The sequence below is a fragment of the Solenopsis invicta genome, chromosome 5 (assembly GCF_016802725.1).
Source record: "Solenopsis invicta isolate M01_SB chromosome 5, UNIL_Sinv_3.0, whole genome shotgun sequence".
Classification (NCBI taxonomy): Eukaryota; Metazoa; Arthropoda; class Insecta; order Hymenoptera; family Formicidae; genus Solenopsis; species Solenopsis invicta.
In genome coordinates, this window is record NC_052668.1 from 9,781,584 (window position 1) to 9,805,091 (window position 23,508).

At 37.3% G+C, this 23,508-nt stretch overlaps 1 protein-coding gene across 1 annotated transcript in view; it reads left to right on the forward strand.

Moving 5' to 3' along the window:
• Positions 1-4,803: 4,803 nt before the first annotated feature.
• Positions 4,804-23,508, forward strand: part of LOC105199546 (transcriptional activator cubitus interruptus) — a 107,403-nt gene continuing 88,698 nt past the window's right edge. Inside the window, exon 1 of the mRNA XM_011166692.3 lies at positions 4,804-7,882. Within this exon, the coding sequence (XP_011164994.2) occupies positions 7,623-7,882 (260 nt within the window). The 5' untranslated portion in view covers positions 4,804-7,622. The remainder of the gene's footprint in view (positions 7,883-23,508) is intronic.

Consider the following 23,508-nt stretch of genomic DNA (forward strand, 5'->3'; position numbering starts at 1 on the left):
AAGTTTGAAGGTAATCGGTTCAATGGTTACAAAATCTTCATTAAAAATTCCGGTTACTAAATAAGCCGCAATTTCAATTATTTCTAATTCACAATGAAGGTGTTTAGTCGAGAATTGCAAGTAGAGTAAAAACTCTCGTTATTATTTTGAGTTTCACCACCTAAAGTTCTTTCTAACAATTCTCTTGATGATAAATCTTCGAAAATTAGCTTTATGACTTGCTGAACATCTTCATATAATGGCTGTTTATAATCGAATTTATCAAGACCTGCGCTCGGGTCAATTAAGACTTATCAATTATAACTCCGAAAGTTTTACAAATTTCGAAATAAAATTTTCTAAAGATATTCTTGAGATGTTAAGGGGTAACGCCACTGTAGAATTTTTGAAAAATCAATATTTTTATTGTTTTAAAAAATGCTTTGAACCTTCTAGAATGAATTAAAAAAAGTCTTATGTACATTACAAAATTTCTTTTTTGAAATTTTGCGCTTAAGCGTGTCGGACTGCGCCAAAACTATGTCGGTGACGGTGATAGCAAAACTTTCAAGGGTATACTGGAGAAACATCCAAAAATTTTTAAGTGAAAAAGAAAGAGTGCATTAATCACGTGCAAATGAAAATGGGTACTCGTTTGAGAAATTAAAAAAAAATGTAAAAAACCTTGGAGGAAGAGATAAATTATCTGCTAAATTAATTGACGAACTTACAATATATTATGGCTTAGCGATACGGCGGAATCCAAACTCCGTGGAAAATATGAAAAATGATATCTGGGCAACCTTATTTCATAAAATGTCAACCGATGAAAATCCGCAACACGAGAAGTGCTCAGAGTCTTGGTGTAATTAGAAAAAAGCACAAGCAGCGAATTTCTTAGCTACTTTTCATCATAAGCCGTCACTACCAAAGAAAATTTTTCAAGCCGTTAGACCTATTTAAGAGAAGCTGAGCCATGATGAGTTGCTAAATCGTTGCTTTGGAGGCCACACTCAAAATAACGAAAGTTTCAATACTGTTACATAGAACTTGGCTCCAAAATCCTACTCAAGCGGCAAAAAAGTACTGCGTGTAGTAATTGATTTTGCTGTGTGCACCTTCAATGACGGTTTGATTAACATTTTACGAATTATGCAAGTTTTGGAGATGGATATCGGTTACCAAGCATATAATTTTTGCCTTGAAGCCAATGCGACAAGGATCAAGCACGCCGAGTAGTCTTTAACAGATGCGGCAAAGGAGGTACGCACCGGTATAAAATCGACGCGGAAACAAAATGAGGAGGAATATTTGAGTGAAGAAGGGATGCTTTACGGTCCTAGGATCTGAGATAGCACACTAATGGTAAAAAATTGTAAACAGTTACATTTTTTTCACGTCCAAAACACGTCTCTAAACTTTAAACGCTTTTTTCTCAAAACGTGGTTTTTTAAAATGGCACGCAGCATAACTCCAACAATTTTCATTCTTTCCACCCAAAATTTTAACCACATCTTTAAAATAACATTTCGACGAGAAACACGTACGAAATTTTCGATAAATTGATTAGAACATCATTTATTGACAAATAATTAGCCGCTTTTTCGTAAAAAATTGAGTTTTTTTTAAATACTTGCCAATTACTCAAAAAAAAATATTTTTCAAATTCCGTACGTATTTCTCTAGTTATAGTCATGTAGATTATTCATGTAGATTAGGAAAAAAATTTTTTTGTTCCAGGTATATATATCTACGATATTTCTACTGTGTTCCGCAGACCACCATGAATTGAACACGTCAAAAATGGCTCTAGCGTCGCCATTTTGTAATATTTTTTAATAAAAAAAATTTTTTTGAATACTTAAAGACATGTTTAATGACATCCTTGAATATTATTCGTTTCTTAGTTTTCCTTCTATAAAAAAAAATAGCAAAAAGACGCTTTATTTGCATCTAGTGGCGTTACCTCTTAAACTAAAATAATCCGTAAAAGAAATCGATTTTTTTTATCCAACAAACCGAATACCCCCTTAATTAAATATTTTTAACACTTGCCGAATTTTTAAAACAATTATTTTTATATTATCTATTATATAAAATAAAAATCATTATTGAGAAGTCATGAATTATTCTAGAGAGAAAAAAGATTCTTTTATAAAGAATAATTTACTAACCAAGAAAAATATTTTATATATTATAGCACGTTGATTTGTAATATAACAATATTAAAGCTTTGTAATATAAAAACTACGTTTTATAATTAAAACAGGATGTTAAAAATATCAATATGCTCTACTGCATTTATGCATGAATAAAACTTATAATGATTTTGAATTGTACTTCATTGTAATAGTTTCGACGACATATCGAAACGTACTTTGAAAACCAAACCAAAATGAAACCTTTTTAAAAAAATGTCTTCAATAATTTTACTTATTTTTAATGACAAATAAAATAGTGCATTACTAACTTTGCTTTTCATCTCATAATAGACATGATTTATATTATTAAGAAACATACAGTAAGCAGTATAATCTTCAACGTAACATAAAAAGGTAAGTTGTAAACAATAAATCATTTTATAATATAAACAATAAATCTATTTTATAATTAGACGTTACAAGAATAAAATATTAAGCTATCAATTAAAGTTTTCAAGAAAAACTTCTGTAGTATATCGGAATTAATCAACAATATTATTTTTTCTATTTTCCAGTTTTTCGATCATTAAGCATAACAAATGACATATTGTGGAATTTCAGAGAGACAATACGGAGAAGATATGAGCTTATAAAAATAGGAATAAAGAAATCTAAATTCTCCAAATAAATTTTATCAAGCTTCTTCAATAATCGCGCATGTCCTGATTGCTATATAAGATAAGGATTTAAAAAGATTCATATACAGTGCAGCTCAAATAAAGTGTCACAGATTAACATTGTCTTCTTATGCTTTACAAAGAAAGTTTTAGACAAAAGGTGCAGGAAAAATGATATTAGACTACTTGAGCTATCCGGTATGTTAAACATCCATACATATTTCCTACTATTGTATTTTATTCTATCATAGATGTTCAAAAACTAATTATTCGAATATGCGAACCAAGATTCTAAGTCTCCTTCACGTTCTCAGTATCGCAGTTGCCAATATCAATCCGTTACGTAAATATCAGTACCAAAGCAGGCATTATATATAGCAACAGTAACACAGAATGGAAGTTAAGAAACTTACTAGAACTAGGTGTTGAAGCCGTAAACTTCCTCAAATAGAATCAACGTTACATTGAACAAAAATTACCGAACCCAAGATTATTTCGAATATATCTGCATCAAAATAATGATCGCTTTGAATTTTTGCAAAAGAGCTTAGTTGGTATTTGACCTATTGATCTACATAATTTTTGTAAATTAGCAATGATTAATATTTTTCTATTATTTACAATTACCTACCCAACAGTATATTTTTGAAAAATATGTTTTTAAAAAAAAATTTTAATAATTAATATTTAATAATATTGATAGTCACACTTTTACATTATTAAAAATAACTTCAATTTTTTGTATTACACTGTTTTCATTTCATATATATTTTTTTCAAAAATTAATATATTTATAAATTAACTAATTTACTAAAAGTTTTTTTTAAAAATATGTTAAATATTTAATTTAACACTTAATAATACATTTAATTTAACTTTTAATACTGATTTATTGTTACATTTTAACTACTTAACTTTTATTAAAAATAATTTTTTAATAAAAATGAATTTGACAGAAATATACAAATAAAAACCGTATATTGTTTCTTTGACACTACGTTGTTTATATAAGTTTATATAAGTTCTGTAAATAATAATATGAAATATTTATATAAAAAATATATAATATGATATAAATTGAAAGCCGCGACTTATATACAACAAATTAAATATAAAATAGATCAAGATTACAACAAGATCTTGATACTAATGAATGAAAATAATATTTCTTGTTTCAATTCATTTCAAACTGCTCGCCGTTACTTTCGGTTTCAAACATACGAGTAGCTCTTGAAAATAAAACACAATTAAATTAAAAACCAATCAAATAATATCGATGAACACTTGCATTTCTAAAATCCCCTCCACCTCGAAAAAAATATATCTTTATTATATTTTACTCTCTTATATTTTATATGTCCACATAATTTTAGGTTTATAATTAATTTTTGTTTTTCAGTATTATTTTTAATTATACATAAACATTTATATGTAATTGATATACATATAATTAAGAATAGACACAGTAAAAAAATGAAATTTAATTGAACCTAATTATGTGTGTATAAAACAAAAAATTAATAAGACATTTATAAACGAATTCAGCCGTTATTTTTGTCGCAAAAAATATACATATTGCTTAACACTACAAAATACATTAGTATCTACAAAATTACCATTTCCAAAAAGAGTAAAAAAAAGGCGCCAACTGTGTGTGCGTTGCCATTTTTACAAGTCGATGTATTCAGGAGGTTGTGATGAGTGGATTAGTTTAGAGTTTTAATTTTTCAAAGCTTTAAATTTGCCTGTTGAGGACAGTGCAGCGAAGCGCACTACATATATCCATCCGAACAAGACGTAGCATAATTATAGTTTTAAAAGCTCGGGAAAAATCCGTTTTTTTTTTTCATTTTTCCGCGGAGTTTTTCAGTTTTTTTCTCAAGAGGTAAAAATATTCATTGGAAAAATTTAAAAAGTGTTGTACTACAGTGGTATCTCATTAGTATCAAAGTTACCTGTTTTACGATAAAATTTCTTGATCCTCGTCGCACTTGTTTTGGAGTCCGTAGTTCGTTCTATTCCAATCCGTGAGACAGCTCGATTTTTCATCTTGTCACTTTTATTCTAACTAATATTTTAAAGCTTGTATTGTAAAAAATAAAAATATATAATTTAAATATCATACTCATAAGATAATAGCAGGTCAAGAGGATGATTTGAAATAATTAAATTTATAACAATATACAAGAAAAAGTATACTATAAGACAAGATTACACTTCAGGAGTTCACCAGATTAGAATATGGCTAAAGAATTGAAAATCTGTGTCAATAAGAAATAACTAAAAAATACTTTGTATAAAATTTACTAATGTGTATTATTAAAATAAGACTCACATACTAACACATTATTAACACATTTAAGACACATTATTAAAATAACTCACATACTAATGTGAATTTCTGTTTTTAAGTTTCTGCAGTCAGTAAAGTTTTTTCTTTCTATTTATGATAATGTAAGTACGAAGGAAACAAAAACCAAACCAGAAAAATAAATAAAAACAAAATTAATATACTTTTAAATAAAATAAAACGGAATCTTTTGATAATTGCTAATATTCAAAATTCTTCACAAAATAATTAACATAAATGTTAACTTAAATTAGTTTATAAACTATAGTTGTGTTAGGATTACATTTATTCTTACAATAGTTTGTTTAATAATTAATAATTATTAAACCTCAAGTAATGTAATATTCCAGACATAAACATAAAAATTAACTCAATATTAATTTCAGGGCTTATACGAGGTATCTTATTTTAATAATACTGCAAAATTAGATAGCACGTCATTTGCATAGTAAAAACAGCAATTTTTCACAAAAAAACAATTTTTCAGAAAAAAATTGTAATTTTTCTGGTTTTTTCCAGCATATTGAATAAAGCGGGTTTTTTTTAACTATAGCCTGCATTCAATTTATAATTTTGCCTAATACAGATAATTGTGAAAATAATCATATGCAATTATAATATAATTGCAATTGTGACTAAATTAAATGTAATTACAATTACAATGTAATTGTAATGAAAACAATTGTAACTAATTGCATTTATTAATCAATTTGGCCGAATACTGGATAATTTTCGGTTCTTACTTTTTAAAAAGAAAAAAAAAAGGTAGAAAAAGAGAAAGAAAGAGAGAATGACTCGTCTTTCTCCGATACGCCCACGCGCTTGCCTTCGTAGTCGCGGGAACGAGAAAGATCGGAAAGGGCTGAGGGTGGGAGTCAGGGACGGCTGGTGCTAGTTGAGTTGTCGAGCTGACACGCGTTCTCCCTCCTCGTTCCGCCATCGCCATACTGGTCGTCTCCCTTTAACTTTTATCCCACGTAAGCTCCCTCTCTTCTCCCAATTCTTCCCACCATTCCCGACTGATCCGCCTCTCTTTCTATCCCGCATCTTCTCATAAAGTCATTCCTTTTTCTCATGACTTTCCTGCTCTCTCTCTCTCTCTCGCGCGATCTCTTTCTCTCTTTCTTTCATTCTCTTTTCCCCACCCTTTTCTTACATCGAATTTTCCTCTCCAAGTCTTCGTAGCCTCTCTGTCGCACGCCTACCTAAGAACATACCACAGTCACTGCCACACATCCGACCTCTCTCCTTCTCGACCATGCTCCCTCTTGATGGCCGTGATGGTAGTGGTAGTGGTGGTAGTGGAAGAGTTTCAGTACCGCCATACCCGCCAAAGCACAAGCACCGTGACAGAGCCCGCATGCACGTTTCGACTCGCGCCTCTTTCCCAAAGCAGACAGCTTCGTTACCCTTGCGTTGGAGATACGGTCTGTCGTTGAAAGAGAATATAATAGTTTGTATCCCGGACAGGGTACTGTACGACGCGACAGTTGAAATCTTATGTCAAAGTGTTACAATTTTGGGATAAAATTTAAGTGTCGCGCGTTACTTGTTGATCGGCGAGCAGTGTGTTTCAACGCGTTCCGTTTGCCGAGGGTGACGATTGGGGCGGATTCGCAATCGCGAAAACGTAGAAAACGTCGAAAACGTCTAACGCGCGTCGTCAGAAACAGTTTGATTGTGGTTTGATGTTGTGGTGCTTTCGATTTGTGCAATTAATGCGACGCCTGACGGCCTTAATCATTAATTGCACGAATGGTGATCGATAGGCATCGCTTTATGAATCCGTCTGCTCGACGACGGGGTCATTCGTGCGACGATAATACGAGTTGTGATCTGTCGGTGCGTGTTGTCACTCGATCAAATGAATAACCGATCGAAAGCGGCCCGCGTGAATTAATGAACAGTGAGTCACCGTATTCGGTAGCCAGTGAAAGGAGTCTCTCGTCTGTTAGATAATTCGAATCCGTCGGCGAATAACTAAATCCATCAGAGACGAAATCGGGATTGATCCTAAGGATTGAAAGTGATATTGGATATGATTGTCTGCGAAGAACGTGTGTGTCATAGTTAAAAATTCAATAGTTGATTCTTCCGGAAGCGCCAATGGACCTGTCGATATCAGATACGTGATTATTGTACTATTCAAACTCTGACAATGAGGATGTAGACGTGGATGTAGAAGTGCGTCTTATGAGTCGTTTATCTCAATTGAGGGTAAACGAGAGGTAATTGCGGTGACTCGTTTATCAGCGAGGTTCTCTTTTTTTTTTTAAAAACAAGTAAACGGCCTCTTTGAAAACGGACTATGTCCACCATTGTTGCCGCCCGTCGTTCGTATCATCGGTGCCGCAAGCAGGGTGCCAGGACAACGACCACTCTGCCTTGATCCTGGAAGGGACGGGCGGCGATTTTCTGGCGCGACAGCTGGCTTTGGCAGCAGCAACAGCCGCAGCGACGGCGGCCGCCAGCAAGATGCCGGAGAAGGAAGTCGCTTATCATCAGGAGACATTCTCGTTGCTGCAGCCACCGCCACCGCCGCATCACTCACACTCGGCCTTTCACGCGGCTTTCCATCCACACCCACATTCGGCACCCCCGCCGCCGTTTCATCCGCATCACGGGCCACCACCGCCGCCGCATCCGACGCATCCGGCGGCCGCGGCTTGGGAGCACCACGCGGCAGCGGCCGCAGCGGCCGCGGCCGTAGCCTTCCATCCACCGCCCCATCACCCGTGAGTTTTCATTTTCTGTTTACCACTAAACTTTACTGCGACCGGTCGAATGCGACTGTTTTTAAACTTTCGTGTAAAATTTCTTTCATACGACGCTGTTGCGTCGCCATTCGTTAAACTTCACGACCTTTTCTTTTAATATATGCATAGTCGTGTTCATTGTAGTTGCGACACTTTTTCTTCGATGGTTTTTGGAACGTAGCCTTGCTCATCGAGCGGCGAACGTAATTGGTTGGATCCACGAGTAAGAACCAATCATGTCCTCAGCTCTTGTTATAGTTGCGTGTTCAGAGACGCATCTGAGAAAAAGTGTCGCAACTATAATGAACACGACTGTACAATAAATTTTTCAATATTCATACTACTTTGCTTATTGTTTATTTTCTGAGAAAAATTTGTAACCTGGCTTATCTATCACGACCGATCATTTGACCGATTGAATGATTTATACAATATTTTTGTAACGCTATTATCTCAAGAGACTCAATTCAAAAGCTATATAGTTATTACAAATGAAAGAAAACGCGAGTGTGGCATGACTTTAGCCGAAAACGTAATAATACATGATCTGAAGGAGCCGTTGTGATAAGCAGAATCCAGATTTCGGCCGTTTTTCAATTCCGAGCGTCGAGCGCCGCGCGCCGCGAGAAGAAAGGTTGCACACGATCATGTCCCGTTTGCTACGTTATACCCCTACACCGATCAATATTTAACTAATCGTTTGATAATTATTTCTCTCAGTGTATTATTTCTATTGATGATTAATACTAAACTAAATATAATTTTTTTCTTAAACCGGTCATTTGACCGGTCACGATAGGAACGGGTATACTTAAAATGTCGATAGGTTTAGTGTTAAACATTTCGTACATGTGACATTCTTCAAATGTCAAGAACAAGTAATGTGTCCTCGTATATGAAAGTATAAGTTCAAGCTTGATGTCAAATTTCAGTTTGCTCTCTTAGAAATCTTAGAAGAAACTCGAAAGAATATCTAGAAATTAACCTACCTACACATTCAAACGCTTAAATGTTATAGCGATATTTTAACAGATTCATTATCTTAAAGAAATAATATCTTGTCTCGCGTAACTATGAAATTGATTATGGCTACTCCAAGTTATCTCTCGCGATAGTAATTGTTCTTATCTGTAATTAGGTAAAATTCAAAGAGTCATTAGATATTGATCAAGATATGCTATATAGTCTCCGGGTGCACACGAGTTTTCAACTCTACGCACACCGCCGACGATTAGAATGAAAGTTCAGAAGTTCGCATGTTATTATATATTTTTTTTTTCTTTCATAAGGAGCAGACCATAATATTGCTTCGCGGAATTTCGATCAAACTTCGTTAATAATTAGTTCACTCACAATCTCCCGGCTGCTCTATGCAAGCGAAAGGACATTGATTTATGCGTAATCGCCTATAATTTGCACATGTAAGAATATAAAGTACACCGACGCAAATTAACTGTTGTACTTTACGTAACACGATTTTGCGCCTGATGCAAACAGCGTGAACGGTTTTACTTGTTTTAACATGCACGACGATCGACGAATATATGTTTCATTGTGAAACAAGCGTTAACAAGAAGCCTCTCGATGAGAGAATCGGCGCTGATCGGAAAGCGTGCTTCAAGTATGGAATCAAACACAGGCGAAAGGAGCTCGGTGGAGACTCACATTACCGGTGGAATAGCCGCTTAACGTCTTAATCGAGTTAATTAAAGCCTCTTCGCACGTTTTCACGTTCCGCGAACACGACACGCGATTGCACGCAACGAGATTACCTCCTCCGACTCTCGTCGAGGCTAGCACACTCTCGGACATGGAAACGGAACGGTGCAGCGAGCGACGCAATAATTAGACGCTTCGACGCGGACTGAACAAAGCCGTGGTTTCCGTTCTTTCAGCGCTTCATTTTCACCGTGGAATTGCGGTGCCCCATCGAAAGGCTAATAGAGGCCGCGCTATTATTCTCTCGAGTACTATGGTGTCCCCAGAGAATACGGAATATTTTCACGAATACTTTCAAAGAAAAAAAAAAAAAAAAATAAGGCACAGGTAAAATCTTCAACACAATTTTAATATTTCTTACACACTGGTGTTTTGGGGATTTTAGCTCAACGTACATACGAGCTTCTCTCGATATCGATATATCATAGAGTATCGCAGTTAATCGGCATCACACTTCACTGAGTCTGTAGTCAATTAATAATGCACAATTAAAGTGACATTATGCAAAAAGTTGGTCGTTTAATCTCGACTATCGCGGACGACATAAATATTTTAATGGGGACGATTGAGAGAGAAAGAAAAAAAACAGGTGCATTAAGAGTGTTGTAAAACTTGCCGTTGATTCTTCCACAGCATTAAATCAGCCAGCAACCGTAGCAGGTGTGCCGGGACGGCAATCGTCGGAGCTCCAGTATGTCGGTCCAATTAAGTATTTAATTGCAACAGTTGCCACCCTCTCGATCATCCGCAATATCGTATCGATAAAGAGGGACAGGTAATACAGTGCGAGCGACTAATAAATTCCGGTCGGTCGACAATTTTATTGAGGGACGCGGTATTGTTTGTGATTGCGCGTAGAATATTGATCTGTATAAAAGCACGGATTGTAATCCGTGAGAAGAATCACGCTCGACCTGTCTAAGAATTGTCTAAGTCTAATTGACTAACTCTGTGTAATAAAACAGAATGAAAATATCAATATTTAGCCTTAAACCGTAACGCTTAACAAAATCTATTGGTAAATAGCGATCTGACAGACTGCTATCATGTTTTGGCTAATTTGATAAGTTTCTTATAACAAAAAAATGTATATACTCAATTATTTTGAATACTCGTAAATAAGGAAGGCGGAGAAAGATGTTTTAATAATGGGGATTAATTAAAAAAATCTCATATACAAAGTGTTTTGAAGTTTGTAGAACTTTATCCGCTATATTTCGAAAATAGTTCAAAATTATGAAAAACCGCAAAATACATGTTGATTATACCGTGGTCTTGTTTTTAAGGGGGTTGTAGAGATTGCCTTCCTGAAGGAATGCTCTTGCGGGATCACAGTTCGAATATTTCAAATGGGAGCCCTCCATATTGTAATGTATCATTTGAAAAGTAAAAAAAAAAATAGTATAAAGCGGAGGTTGATACGTTGATCCGTTCGGGAGTTATTTAAGGTCAAAGTTCGAAAAAAGCCAATTTTCACAAAATTGTTACTTTTAATCGAAAACGTTTAGAAATTCTAGAAAAAAATCTTAAGAATGTTGAACCATAAAAATTTTCCTAACATTAGAATATAACATCACACACACAGAGTAAATAAGAATTTATATGTGTAAATAAGAAGTAGATGAAAAAATACGTACACGCTTAATATTGCAAAAAAGAAACGTAAACGGTTCCGGTCTGCGGTACCGCTACAATTTTTCAATCGTTTCACATTATACGTTTCTAACAAATAATAATAGGTTCCACTGCAGTGTTCAATAGGGACAGATGGCATACGAAGGTATAATATAATGAATTTAAAACTCTCTGGTAGAAAGATGTCAAGAAAATTATTGTTAAGTAAAGGTTCAATAGCGGCCTCTAAGATCGCATTACAGTTTAAGGGTTAAGGTGTGTGTTTTACATGGAAGCACCAAGTGCTGAGTGTTAAGCATAACGTTTAAAAATTTTACTGATATCGTGTTTTAATGTTCACTACCAGCACTGTAAATCTATAGTTAATGTTTTGTACACTAAATATTGGAACACGCCTCATAAATTTTCAGTGTTATATGTTAGAAAATATAAGTATTATATATAAGAGAATCGAAAGATGTTTCATGTCGCGAAAGTTCCTGCGTTTAAAGAGCGAACGATTATATGTTTTTGTTTTGCTCAAGCTGCTTCCGAGAACGGACCAGAGAGTTAATCTTACTTCGAATATGCATTAAGAAAGATTAAAATATACCGTATATGTATTACAAAGAGATCAATATACACAGAGAAGAGAGAGGGGGAGGGGGGAGATAGAGATGGAGAGACTGTACATCTTATGACACTTATAATTGACACCACTAATTGATTATTGACCCATTACATGTATACAGAACGTAATTTCCCTTGTTTGTCTTGTTAGCGTCAAGCAAAAATCCGCAAGATTCCTGCGCAATAATTTTCTGCGTATTAGCTCGACACTCGATGCCAAACATAGTACTATAATGGAAACAATGTACAGATTCGTGATATTCACAAACTTGAGAATACATAATAAAAAGAGATAAATGTTCGCTTATTATTATCGTTATCGCTGCGATGGTCATACATATGATAATGCGCAAATATAAAAAAAGTTATTCTTTTGAATCGTGTACTAATTTTCTCTTGAGAAAGGCTAAGAATAATGAAATATATCCAAATATCTTAAAAGTTTATTAAACATTCATGAGACTACTTTTTTCAAGTTCGTATTGTTTACTTGATATAAATCTCAAGCCTAGATGTATTGAGATGTGCAATTGAATTTTTTAAAAATTGTGCCAAAAATTAAAAATTGTAGAACAAAAGAGGAACTTAATCCAACAGTATCAATTTCGCGGTTTTCACGTAGAGACGCACCGATTATCGGGTCTCTCGCCGCGTCCTTTGTTCATCCGCCTTCTTTATTCGTGCCACGATCTTGAAGCTCGCAGTAGGAGGCCGAACAGAGAATCGCGTTGGTTTCGTCGCGGTTGCTATAAGCGCAGGCGGCTAAACGAATGGTGATGTCGGCATGAACCGGTATGGTGCATGAAAATCTAAAGAAACGAAGAGAAAGAAGGGGCAAAAAAAAAGGAAACACTCGCGAGAGAAAATCGCGCCATATGAATCTAATTCACGACGACGGAGATACGCGTCGGTCTTTCAAGAGTTTCGCGGTTTTACAGCGAACGCGACGTTGTAAGACGTCGCAAAGCCACCTCCCCGAATTACGTGACAGATCGGGCAAGTAGCGTGCGTGCGTGCGTGCTGGCGAGCATGCCTGTATGTCAAACTGCGATAAAAATCGACAACGACTTGATGCGCGACTTGATGCGTTACTTGTCTGCATGTAAACGAATACAAATAAAATTTCGATTGAAGGACGAAGATTCTTTCTTCGTTGCATAGTTTTCACATCTACGATAAGCAAAAGATTGCTTGATGATTGCGAAAGGAGAGTGTAAAAAATAAAAAACTGAACAACTAATATCGTTGGACATATCATTGCTGTTGATAACTTATAATTTACTTATAATTGCTACATGTTTGCACTCCAATTTTTAAGAGAAAATCGTGTATCTATACCTCTCAATTATAAAGCGACGCAATTAAATTTTACGCCTATTACATGGCTCGTTGCTTGGTGTATAAACCGGATGTGCCAGAGCGACGGAATGAAAAAATTTTGATGCATCGAGTAATATATGTATTTCTATTGACGATTGTTTCACTTCATGGAGTCTCGCTAATCAACGATATATAATATATGTAATTCATATAATTGCCATTTTTTAATTATATATTATTATTATTATTATATCATCATTATTCAATCGCATTGATAAACACTGATATTATTTCTCATTTCATAAGAATTTCGAAGAGCGTCTCATCAGTTTTCACATTGTGATATTCTCGATTCCAACTCTCCAATTGCACGGATTCGCGAGTCTATCGAAACTTCCATGATGCTTTTCGGACGAGAAAGGATGGAGAACGATGGCGGATGTAAAGTGTATGGTACGCGGCCGGACGTCGTATCCCGCCCCTGCCTGCCTTCCTCTCGCTGGCTCGAACAGATATTTTCGTCTCTTTACGAGGATGCGAGACACGTCGTGTATTTTTGCCTTTGGCGTTTCGCTCCGTCGCAGCGAACGACATCGTCGGTTCCACATCAGCATCGCGCGTCTCTGCTGACGAGCCGCGTCTGACATCTCGTCACGGTAAACGCTTAATTCCGCTAGTTAATGCACATCGCCGAATGAACAGGATGGTATCTCGGAAATCGACTCGATTCGCTTTGACGACACCCTGCCAATAACAATATTCTGAATAAAAGACACACCACGCGAGAATTCGAGCAGCGAAGATCCGTGGAAGACGTGGTCTTTATCGTAAGTTTTTATCGTAATCGCGACCAAAGTGTCACCGCTGACCTCACGCCCCGCGATCGTGGGAGGAAGATCTCGTTCTACCGCAAAACGGGACACAAACAATACAACAAGATCGTCTCACGTCCCGTTTATGAATCTCTTCATCGCGTGGGCCGTCACGAAACGGTTGAGAACGGAAGGGAATTGCGTCGAAGATGCGGGCTCTGTTGCCCCACGTCGTGGAAAACAAACAAGATGCACGGGCTACCAGACATGCTGGTATTTCACCCGGACCCTCTCATCCGTCCAGATCGGATCACGCGCATGTAAAATATCGCAAGCTTTTTTTTTACTTACGTACCTACGCTTTATATCGGTGCAAATTCCTCGCGGCGACGTTGAAACGCGCTTTTTTTAATTCGCCAATTTCTTGAACTTTGTTTTATCAAAATACATCCGCCGTTGAGACGCGAATACACCGTGGATTTGATTTTTAATTCGCCCGAACCAAACCGTTTTGTTCGCGCTTATAAGGCGCGGCCCGCGATCCGCGTCGTATGCTTCCGGCTTATCGAAAATATGCTCGTCGGGATGCGTGAAGCGTTGTCGCGACGCTTCTCGGTCTCGCTCGTCGCGTTACTTTTGCATACTCGTTCGTTCGGATTTCACTTGGACGCGAACGAGCGGGTGGTACGATGCAAAGTACGCTCTTTCTTCGCTTAATTTAACGAACTTGGCGCGATTTTATCCCATGCAGCATCGAAAAGATCAGTGACAGAGAAAGGAAAGCGTATGCTTTATTTTTACGGCGGTATTGAAACCGACTTTTTCCCACCTGACGTCTTTCGAATGATTTCTCGATACTCGTATCACGGCGTAAACACGATCAGGAGGCGAACGTGCGCGTTCTCTGAAGTAAGCCGCCGGCTGTGCGGCAACGTACAATCGTATACGGATGTGAGTAAAAACGGGAGAGCGATTTGTCAGCGCGTGGCGTCGCGATGCGCACGGTAGGCACTCGTCGAAGGAAGACATTCCCTTTCAGCTTCGGGTGGCCGTGCGCGTCCCTCGCCTGCGCTTCTTCCGCGCCTCTCTCGCGCAAATAGAGAGCCACCGGTGCAGCGGTGCCGACCATCGCGGATACGCACATTGCACGTGCGATTTATCATTGACGCGCCGTCCATTGATAAATTCCACGCATTCATAACGCCGCTACCCACGTTTTGTGCCAGGAGCCTCGGTTCGCACGAGACACACGATACCCAGGTACGATACGATACGATACGTCGCGATAGCGTACCGCATGCTCGCATACAACCCCCGAGTCGCTGCAATCTAGCGCGAATATCCGTCTATGTATGCGAGAGAACAGAATTTTGCGCGCAAACGATGCTATGCGTCTCCTCTGACCTTTAGCTCTTAACATCGATCTGGGGACCATCCAAAAATTAGTCAAAAGTATGTCCGTGCTTGAAATTATTTGACAATTTCCTTGTAAAAGAATATTGTTGCAATTCTACTTTTTTCTTTGCAGAAAGATTAAATTCTTTTTTTTCTGTGCTTATAAATAATAAGTATAAAAATAGCGTGACTTATCAAGCTGATGTTAAAACGATGAAACAATCGGTGTCGGGACTGTTGTGAGAACTAAATTATCTTATACGTTAATTGCCTGATCTACTGCGGTCGATATCCTTTTTCACAAAGTTGTATATTGTTATAATTACAGACAAATAATTGTTATTGTAAATAAAAAATAATCGTAATGAAAGAAAAATGCACAGAGGAAACGATTTATTCAAACTTAACAAATTTTATTGTATTCAAACGAATTTGTTATTTGGAATGGTATCGATAAATACGATTATTTGAATTTCGAACAATATATACCTTCGTCTTAAATAAATCATTTGTTTGATGGAACGAAAGATATATTTTCAATATATTTTGCCACATTTGTGTAAATAAATTATTTGTTTCATTGTTCGTATACTTATTGTAATTAAATAATATATTATTTGGTTAAAAGATATTACTTCAAATAATAATTATTTCTGTCAAGTGATAGAGGGTTTTTTAACAAAACAATAAAATTTTTATTTAAACAAATAACATTTCGTATAAGCATATAATATTTCAATGAAACAAATGCCAGTTAAATAAATAGAAATACTGAATCTAAAGAAACCTTTTTCTCCGTGTAGAGAATGTTATTAGAAGTTGTAGTAATAAATGACGTTTCTCGTCACCCGTGAGAAATGTACCCGTAGCCAAGATGACTCGCTCAGAGGCTAATCGCTTTAATGAGACAATTAGATGATGGTACTCATTGATAAGACGGGTTTGTTTTGTCTGCTTCAACCGAGTCGGTGTATCTCTTCTCACCCAGATTGCGGCACGTCAAAAGGTTCTCGCAGCTTGTTTCGTTCAAATAAATATTCATTATCGCTTTTCGTTCCCTTTACGAACAGTATACGCGCGAATAGTTGACGAGACAAAAGATACGCGGAAGGCGAGAGATAACGCTATCGATAATTTACATCATCACTGTCGTTGCACGGTGTGTGATAACAAAAGTTGATGTTTTTTTGGTACAAAGGATACTCAATTACTTTAGCGGAAGAGTGTAACTCTCAACGATATCGTTCTACTATCTTTGCGTAGGTATGACATATGATGAAAAAAGCTGCACAATGATAACGTAACAATGTTAAAAAGTTCCTTTGTTAAGAGTTACGGAATCCCGCCACTTGTAATGCTTCTGGATTGCGATGCAACAGTGTAGCAATTATTTTATTTTAAATCAGAATACGAAATACACGTCCAGAAATGAATTATGCTAGAATATTGCAGTAAAATTGGTAGCATGATGCATGGGATTTAATATTGATCTGTCGCTGTTTCGAGTATCTCCTCTCGTAATACGTTAGGAAGATATTTTTAGAGTCCGGCCTGCTCGCACGGCTTCCACGTTATTTCGTCGAGTGTTAAGAAAACCATGATTCGCACTTTTCGAGATAATAACAACGCGTTCTGATTTCTGTAACACTTTGTATTAAGGTCGTTGAGGCTTTTGAAGGAAAATAGGAACGAGAAAAATATATTCCGATGAAGGAAGGAAAGTAGGGGTGGAGAACCGAACCGACAGTGTGCAGCGGACTACTCTTTCCGGAGAGGAGAAGTGGAGGAGGAGTAGGAGGAGGAGGTGGTGGAGGAGGAGGAGAAGAAGGAGGAGGCAGGCAAGCAGGCAGGCAGGCGCGAGGTGTGCCGCTGGGTGCATAAACAACGTTGTAAGTCGACGAAGCACGCGTGGCTCGCATAAAATCTCATAATGCCCTTGTCCAAACAAACGCACGGTGGCGGTGTTATGGCGTTCGAGAATTTACCACTCCGGGATCTCTTCTTCGAGAGCCAGGCCGCCGGAAGAATGTGGCCCAGGGGAGAAAGTTCCTGTGTCTGCGTAGGAGCAACATATCTCGAATATCTGGCCGTTTAAATGTATAAACCGCGCCCTACGATCGAGAGTCGCGTCCGGTCGAAGATACCGCGGCGCGGCGTCCGTTTCTTTCACCTGCGGGCTTAATCCGATTGTCGTGATTGTTCCTTCGGCGTGTCCCTTCGGCGAAAGTGCGGGATTACAAGCGACAGATTAACGGGAATCTTGTAGAACACACTTTCCGGGATTATCCGAATTAGGGTGTGTAACATTATGCTGGTTTAGTGAAGTAAGCAGTCAACTGTTGCAAACAAATCACGTTGATAGCCTCTATGACGTACTCTGTGACGTTATTGCTTCAATTCATGTAATTATTTACATTTACAGCATGTGGACCATATTGAATATTGGCTGCGATTACCTTGTATTATATCTTCTACATATTAGATTTATTATTTGTATATATAGATAATAAATAATTATACAGATAACTAATATGATTTAAAAAATTCACAAATATAGACTGAGATTATTCCTAAGTTATTTGCTTGTCATAACAGAATCTCGGGTTTAAAATCAGTGACTTTAACTTATTTGCTTTTAAAAATGAGAAACGCTTGAATTGTTTTCAAACACAATAATTTAAGAACGGGTCAAATTTACGAGCCGAAAAATTGTAGATGTTAAAAAGATCTTTAATTCGATAAATATTATATTTACATATCTGGTAGAACATTTCGGTTCGGCTATACTAAAACCTTCGTCAGTCAATGAAAACAGTAGAAAATTCTACTTTGAAATTAAATTACATATTAAAAATTGAACGAAAGCTTGAAAAAATAGCAGTGGATGCAAATGACGAAAAAGCCGGTATCGTCAAAAATACGCATATTATGCCGTCGTTGTTTTCGCATACCGTCGAGACTTCTGTCGGGGTGGCGAAAAAATAAAAACATTAAATACGAATGTAGGAATATATCATATTTTTAATCGATAATACCTGTACTTGGCAGAAACAAATCAAGATGAAGAAAATGTGTATCTATATTTGATAGTCGTACTGTCGGGAATGGAAAGTTTAAGATATGCGAGATAATATAAGGAAGAATAGAAATGTTAAGGAAAAGAACTGGTATCACGGAATAGAGAGAGAGAGAGAGAGAGAGAGAGAGAGAGAGAGAGAGATTAGGTTAAGGATGGGGATATACATATGCATCACACATACAGAAATTCCGTATCACTTTGTTTATTTAAAACTCAGCTGTTGCTTTTTAACGCAAAATCTTTGAAATCGATCTTTTAAGAAACGCAAATTAAAAAATTTTGATGAAACGTTGCCAAACAAAATTGTGATTTTTTTTATTTATTGAAAAGCATAAACGGGGTCCACTATTCTTATTTATATAAAAAAAATGTTCTTGGACTTTGGTTTTGAATCGTCTTTCGATTTGTCCAATATGATTAGCTTCACAATCTTGTATACCACATCGTGTCGTAATAAGGAATCGAGATGATATTTTTGTTTATCGGTATATATTCTTTTAATGCTGTGGAAATGGTGAAAGCTATTGGAACATTAAATTTTTTGGACAATAAATTGAAGTATTCGAAAACAGATTTTATATATGAAACCGTAAAAAAAAACTTTGTTTTTTCTGATAGGTCAGTAGTATCTTCCATCAAATAAAAAAGATACTTTAATCCATTATTGATTGTATGAAAATGAAGTTTACTGGATAACAACTTTTTCATAAGATGTCAATCATCTGACTAAAATTTTTTGTTGAAACTGAGGATGAGAGAGTAAAATAATTTTATAATAATAACACCTGTTTGTGATATAATGAATGGAAATTGAAATTAAGGTACCTGCCGAAATATGATGATTTGTGGATCAGATCGAAAATGATTCATTAATTTGTTTATCAAAACTGTTAACAATAGCACGGTGACCTAACTCTGTTCGTTAACCCTTGACAATTTCATCGACCTCAAATCTTTAGAACATATATACGAAATATTTTATTAATTTGAATTACAAATCTTTGAATTTTTACGCAAATTAAGAGACTGTGTAGGATTTAAGTATCTGACGAGATAATAAACATTATCATATAAGCGATACGTTCTACGATCATTAGATAAAAGGGAAAAAAGAAGTTGTATGCAGTTCGGTTCGGGCGATCTTGAGAACGAGATGAACGAATGTGCGCGGTCACCGGAGCGTAAAACGAAAAGCTAAGAGAAACAACACAGAGATGGTGAGAGGAAAGGCGAGAATCTTCTTAGAAACGGCATAAAGATAACCGCTCTATCCGCGAGGCGCACCGACCGACTCGTAATCCCTGTATAGGTCGGCCATATAGATCCGTCCGCACGCCGCCGTTGATTTTCTGTCCACTGTCAAGTTAACGACGCATAATGACAGCTGACAGAGTCGGCGGACACGGTTTTCCAGTTAGGCTCTTTCTTTTTCGTTGCGCTGGGCACCGGGTATCCGTGCCGTGGAAACCATAAAGCCGAACTCGAAACGGCTGACTTTAATACTGGCCGCCGACGGCCCGCGGCCGCGCGAACATCGTTCCTCGATTTTATCATCGATTCGCCGGGCCGCGCGAGAATCGTTAAGATCAGCTTTTTGCGAGCGGAATCGCGCCACTCTATCGTGCGAATGGTGTTGATCTTTTCTTTCTTTGGCAACGCGCGCACGGCGCGGCGCCTACGTCAAAACCATAAACCCTCGGCTAAAGTCGAGTAGCCGAGCAATTTCGTGGCGAAAATCGGCGTCGCCTGGAACGGCGATATTCTCGGACGATAAAGTCCCGAGTTATCGCTCGACTGTCGAGCGCGTTTATTCGCTGAATAGAAAAATGCTGCGGGCGAACGTCCTGCCCCGGGTTTTATTAGCGCTTCGAGTTTTCTCCGGATAACATCGTAATCATTAATATTTTACGATGAAATTAATATCCGGATAGCGCGACTAGCGAAAGTATCCTTTCCTAAAGAGAGATTTTAGTATTAATACTGGCAATATTGATCATGTATATATAAATGCGCAATGAAAATAATTATTATTTTATAATATAATACGAGTATTTTGTCTTCTAAAATAGCAATTATTAGGATCTGGGAAGACTTATTATCTTTCTTGTTACGTCTTTTGACGAAAGATGTTCAAAGTTTTTTCTTTTTTTCTTTTTTTCTTTTTTTACCATCGATTTGATTTTCCGCGTATGAAATTCGAGAGATTCTAACTGCCGCGTGAGTTTTTCCATCCGAGTTCCATTCCGTGTTTTGCTGCCTGCCAACCGCGCTAATTGAGCCATTAACTCCGCCCTTTAATCTTTCGGTTCTTCCCCCGACTTCCTTCGTTCTCGGAAGAAGAGGAGGAAGCTTCGAGAGATCCAAATCGAATCTTTATGTAGGGGAACGAGAAGCAGAGGCAAAATACTCTGTGTCCTCCCCCGAAAGCAAACCGTTAATTTATGGATGATACATTGCCATGAAGAAATACAGTGTGCAAAGATACAAAAGTTAAACTGTAAAAATTGTTTAAAACAACCGTAACATCATTTTTAGACTCTATTTCATTCTACTAAAATAATATAGACGAAAGATTTCACGTGTACACCTATTGTAAACGATTAATTGCTTTTCTTCTAATACGTTGACAGTTAAATAAACATTTTAATGTTTATTTTCCGTACATAGAGATTGCATGCCCAAATTCGCACACGTATACTTCATCTGACATCTCGTGGATCGGTGTTTATTATCTCACGCTTTGACGCGGTCAATCTGGACGAGAACTAGTAAGCAAAACATTTTTATATATACAGAGAAAACACGAGTACCCGGCTATATCTTTCTCTTTATTAGACACTACGACGCACACGCGGGCGTGCCCCGGCTTCGAATGGAGATTGAAGCGATTCATGATTTTCTAAGCGGGTCGAGAGGAGAGTCGCGCGATGCCGCGAGAAGGGCACGCCTTGGAAATGCGTGTGTGTCCTAAACCAACATCTTTATGGACTCGATATTTCTCCCGGAGGCCCGATTTATTACGTTGATTTGTTGCTTTGTGCTGCCGAGCCTATCTGTCCCCGGCGCGTTTCCATAACCGCCGCGCCTCGGCCACGAGGATCTCTATAGACGTTCAAATTCATAGAGATTCGAATCTCGAGGGACATTTGCGGATTGAAAGCGATCGAGATATCAACGTCTCGGGGATTCAGCTACATGGATCATCAATGTCGCGAATCGAAAATATAAATTTGACGAAACTGCAACTTGTAAAACGTAACCCGATTCAATTTTCACGAGCTGCCAATAGATATAAGGTTGTTCAAGTTTCTAATATTTCTGCGATATGTAGATTGAAGGTAATGCTTTACCTTTATCTTACCGCGTGAATTGAAATGAATTGTTTCCTCAGTAGCGGCACCGATTATCATCATCGATGATCAGAGTCTGCAGAGTATTTCACGCTGATCAACGGACGATCAATCGGCCATCGACGCGATGTAAACAAAGTAATCGGCGATCTTCTTGAAATTTCTACCGAGCGGACGCAGGGTCGGTACCCGGGGTCATCGACGAAGGGTATCTCGAGAGAAGGAATTTACCTCTTTCGCGCTGTGAACCGCGTCTAAAACATATCGGGATGCGTAGTCGTGCGAATGGGCGTGCATCCGATTATCTTGATAACTCAATCTCTCCTCTCGAGTCTGGCCTGTCCTAGCTAAGAAGAACATCGCGATCTATTCGCTCCAGCGGCTTCAAGAGAATCACAAGGGGGGAAGGGGTGCCGCGATACGATAGTGTCGACAGTAAATTATTTAGAAAAACGTTGTTCATTGTGGGCTGTTGTAGTTTCGTAACATTGCAATGCATTGGTGCAATGGCGTCTGACAACAACCATTTCTCGCGTTTTAGCATGTCGACTTTATCTTTTCCATGCTTCATGATGAAAAAGCGCGAAAAGTACGTTAAGACATTTATCACATTTTGAACTATCATGGAATAGCGCGATCAAGCTTCCGTCGCGACGATGTAACATCCTCGATGCACTCGCGAGTAATTGAAACGCGCGGCGTCTCAGAATGCGGATTGACACATCATTGTCGATGAAATCGATTAGACATTTCGAAACGATTGCCTGTACATTCGTTAATGGCGCTCCCGATTTATCGCGATGTACTCCCGACCGAAAGTTGAAGAAACGACGCACCGTCATGACAGATACGCGCCAATCGCCGTTACGCAAATATCGTAGGCGATCAATTAATGTTTCCTCAATTAATCCGTCACGGCGATGCTCATCGACGATTCTCGACATCCCGAACACCGGATGTTGCAAAATACGCCACGACAGACGCATGTTAAAAAACGATAATCGAATAATGTACAGAACGATATAGAGACTGTATAGTAAAATGCGGTTTATCATAATCGCACTGGCCGATTAGCACTCAGAAATATGTACGCAAAATTTATTTAGATTAGAAGTCATAGAGCGTATCTTACGTACGATTTTATATTAGTATTAGTTGTAACGTATCTATATATTGAAACAAATAGTGTAACTGTGGATGAATCATTTAAGTACGTATAGGTTTATTCTTACTGGCTGTATATTAGAGGAGAAGAGAGTATTATGGTTACTGTGGACATTACGGCTACCCCTATTATTTCCGTTATTAGGTGACGAATTTGAACGATTACTTATGGAATTATTCATTTAGTAGCCTATCGTTTTTTTAGTGGCGTTAATATTCCAATACACAATAGCTGACAATTGTTACATGGTATTTTTACTTTTGAACACTTGTAAACTTTTTCAAGGTACATTTTAGAATTACAATTAGTTACGCATACTTTGTAATTGTTTTTAAACTGGAGCGTATTATAATACGAATGTATATACACTGGAGTGTTTTTTTGTTATTTAATTTTTTATTTGGATGTACACACTTCGAGTTATGTACAGTTAAACAATAACATGAAATTTTGTTAATAGAGTTTTTTAAGCAAGTTTTTTAGGGTAAAGTCGCCTATTATGAGATATCTTCTTTTAAAAG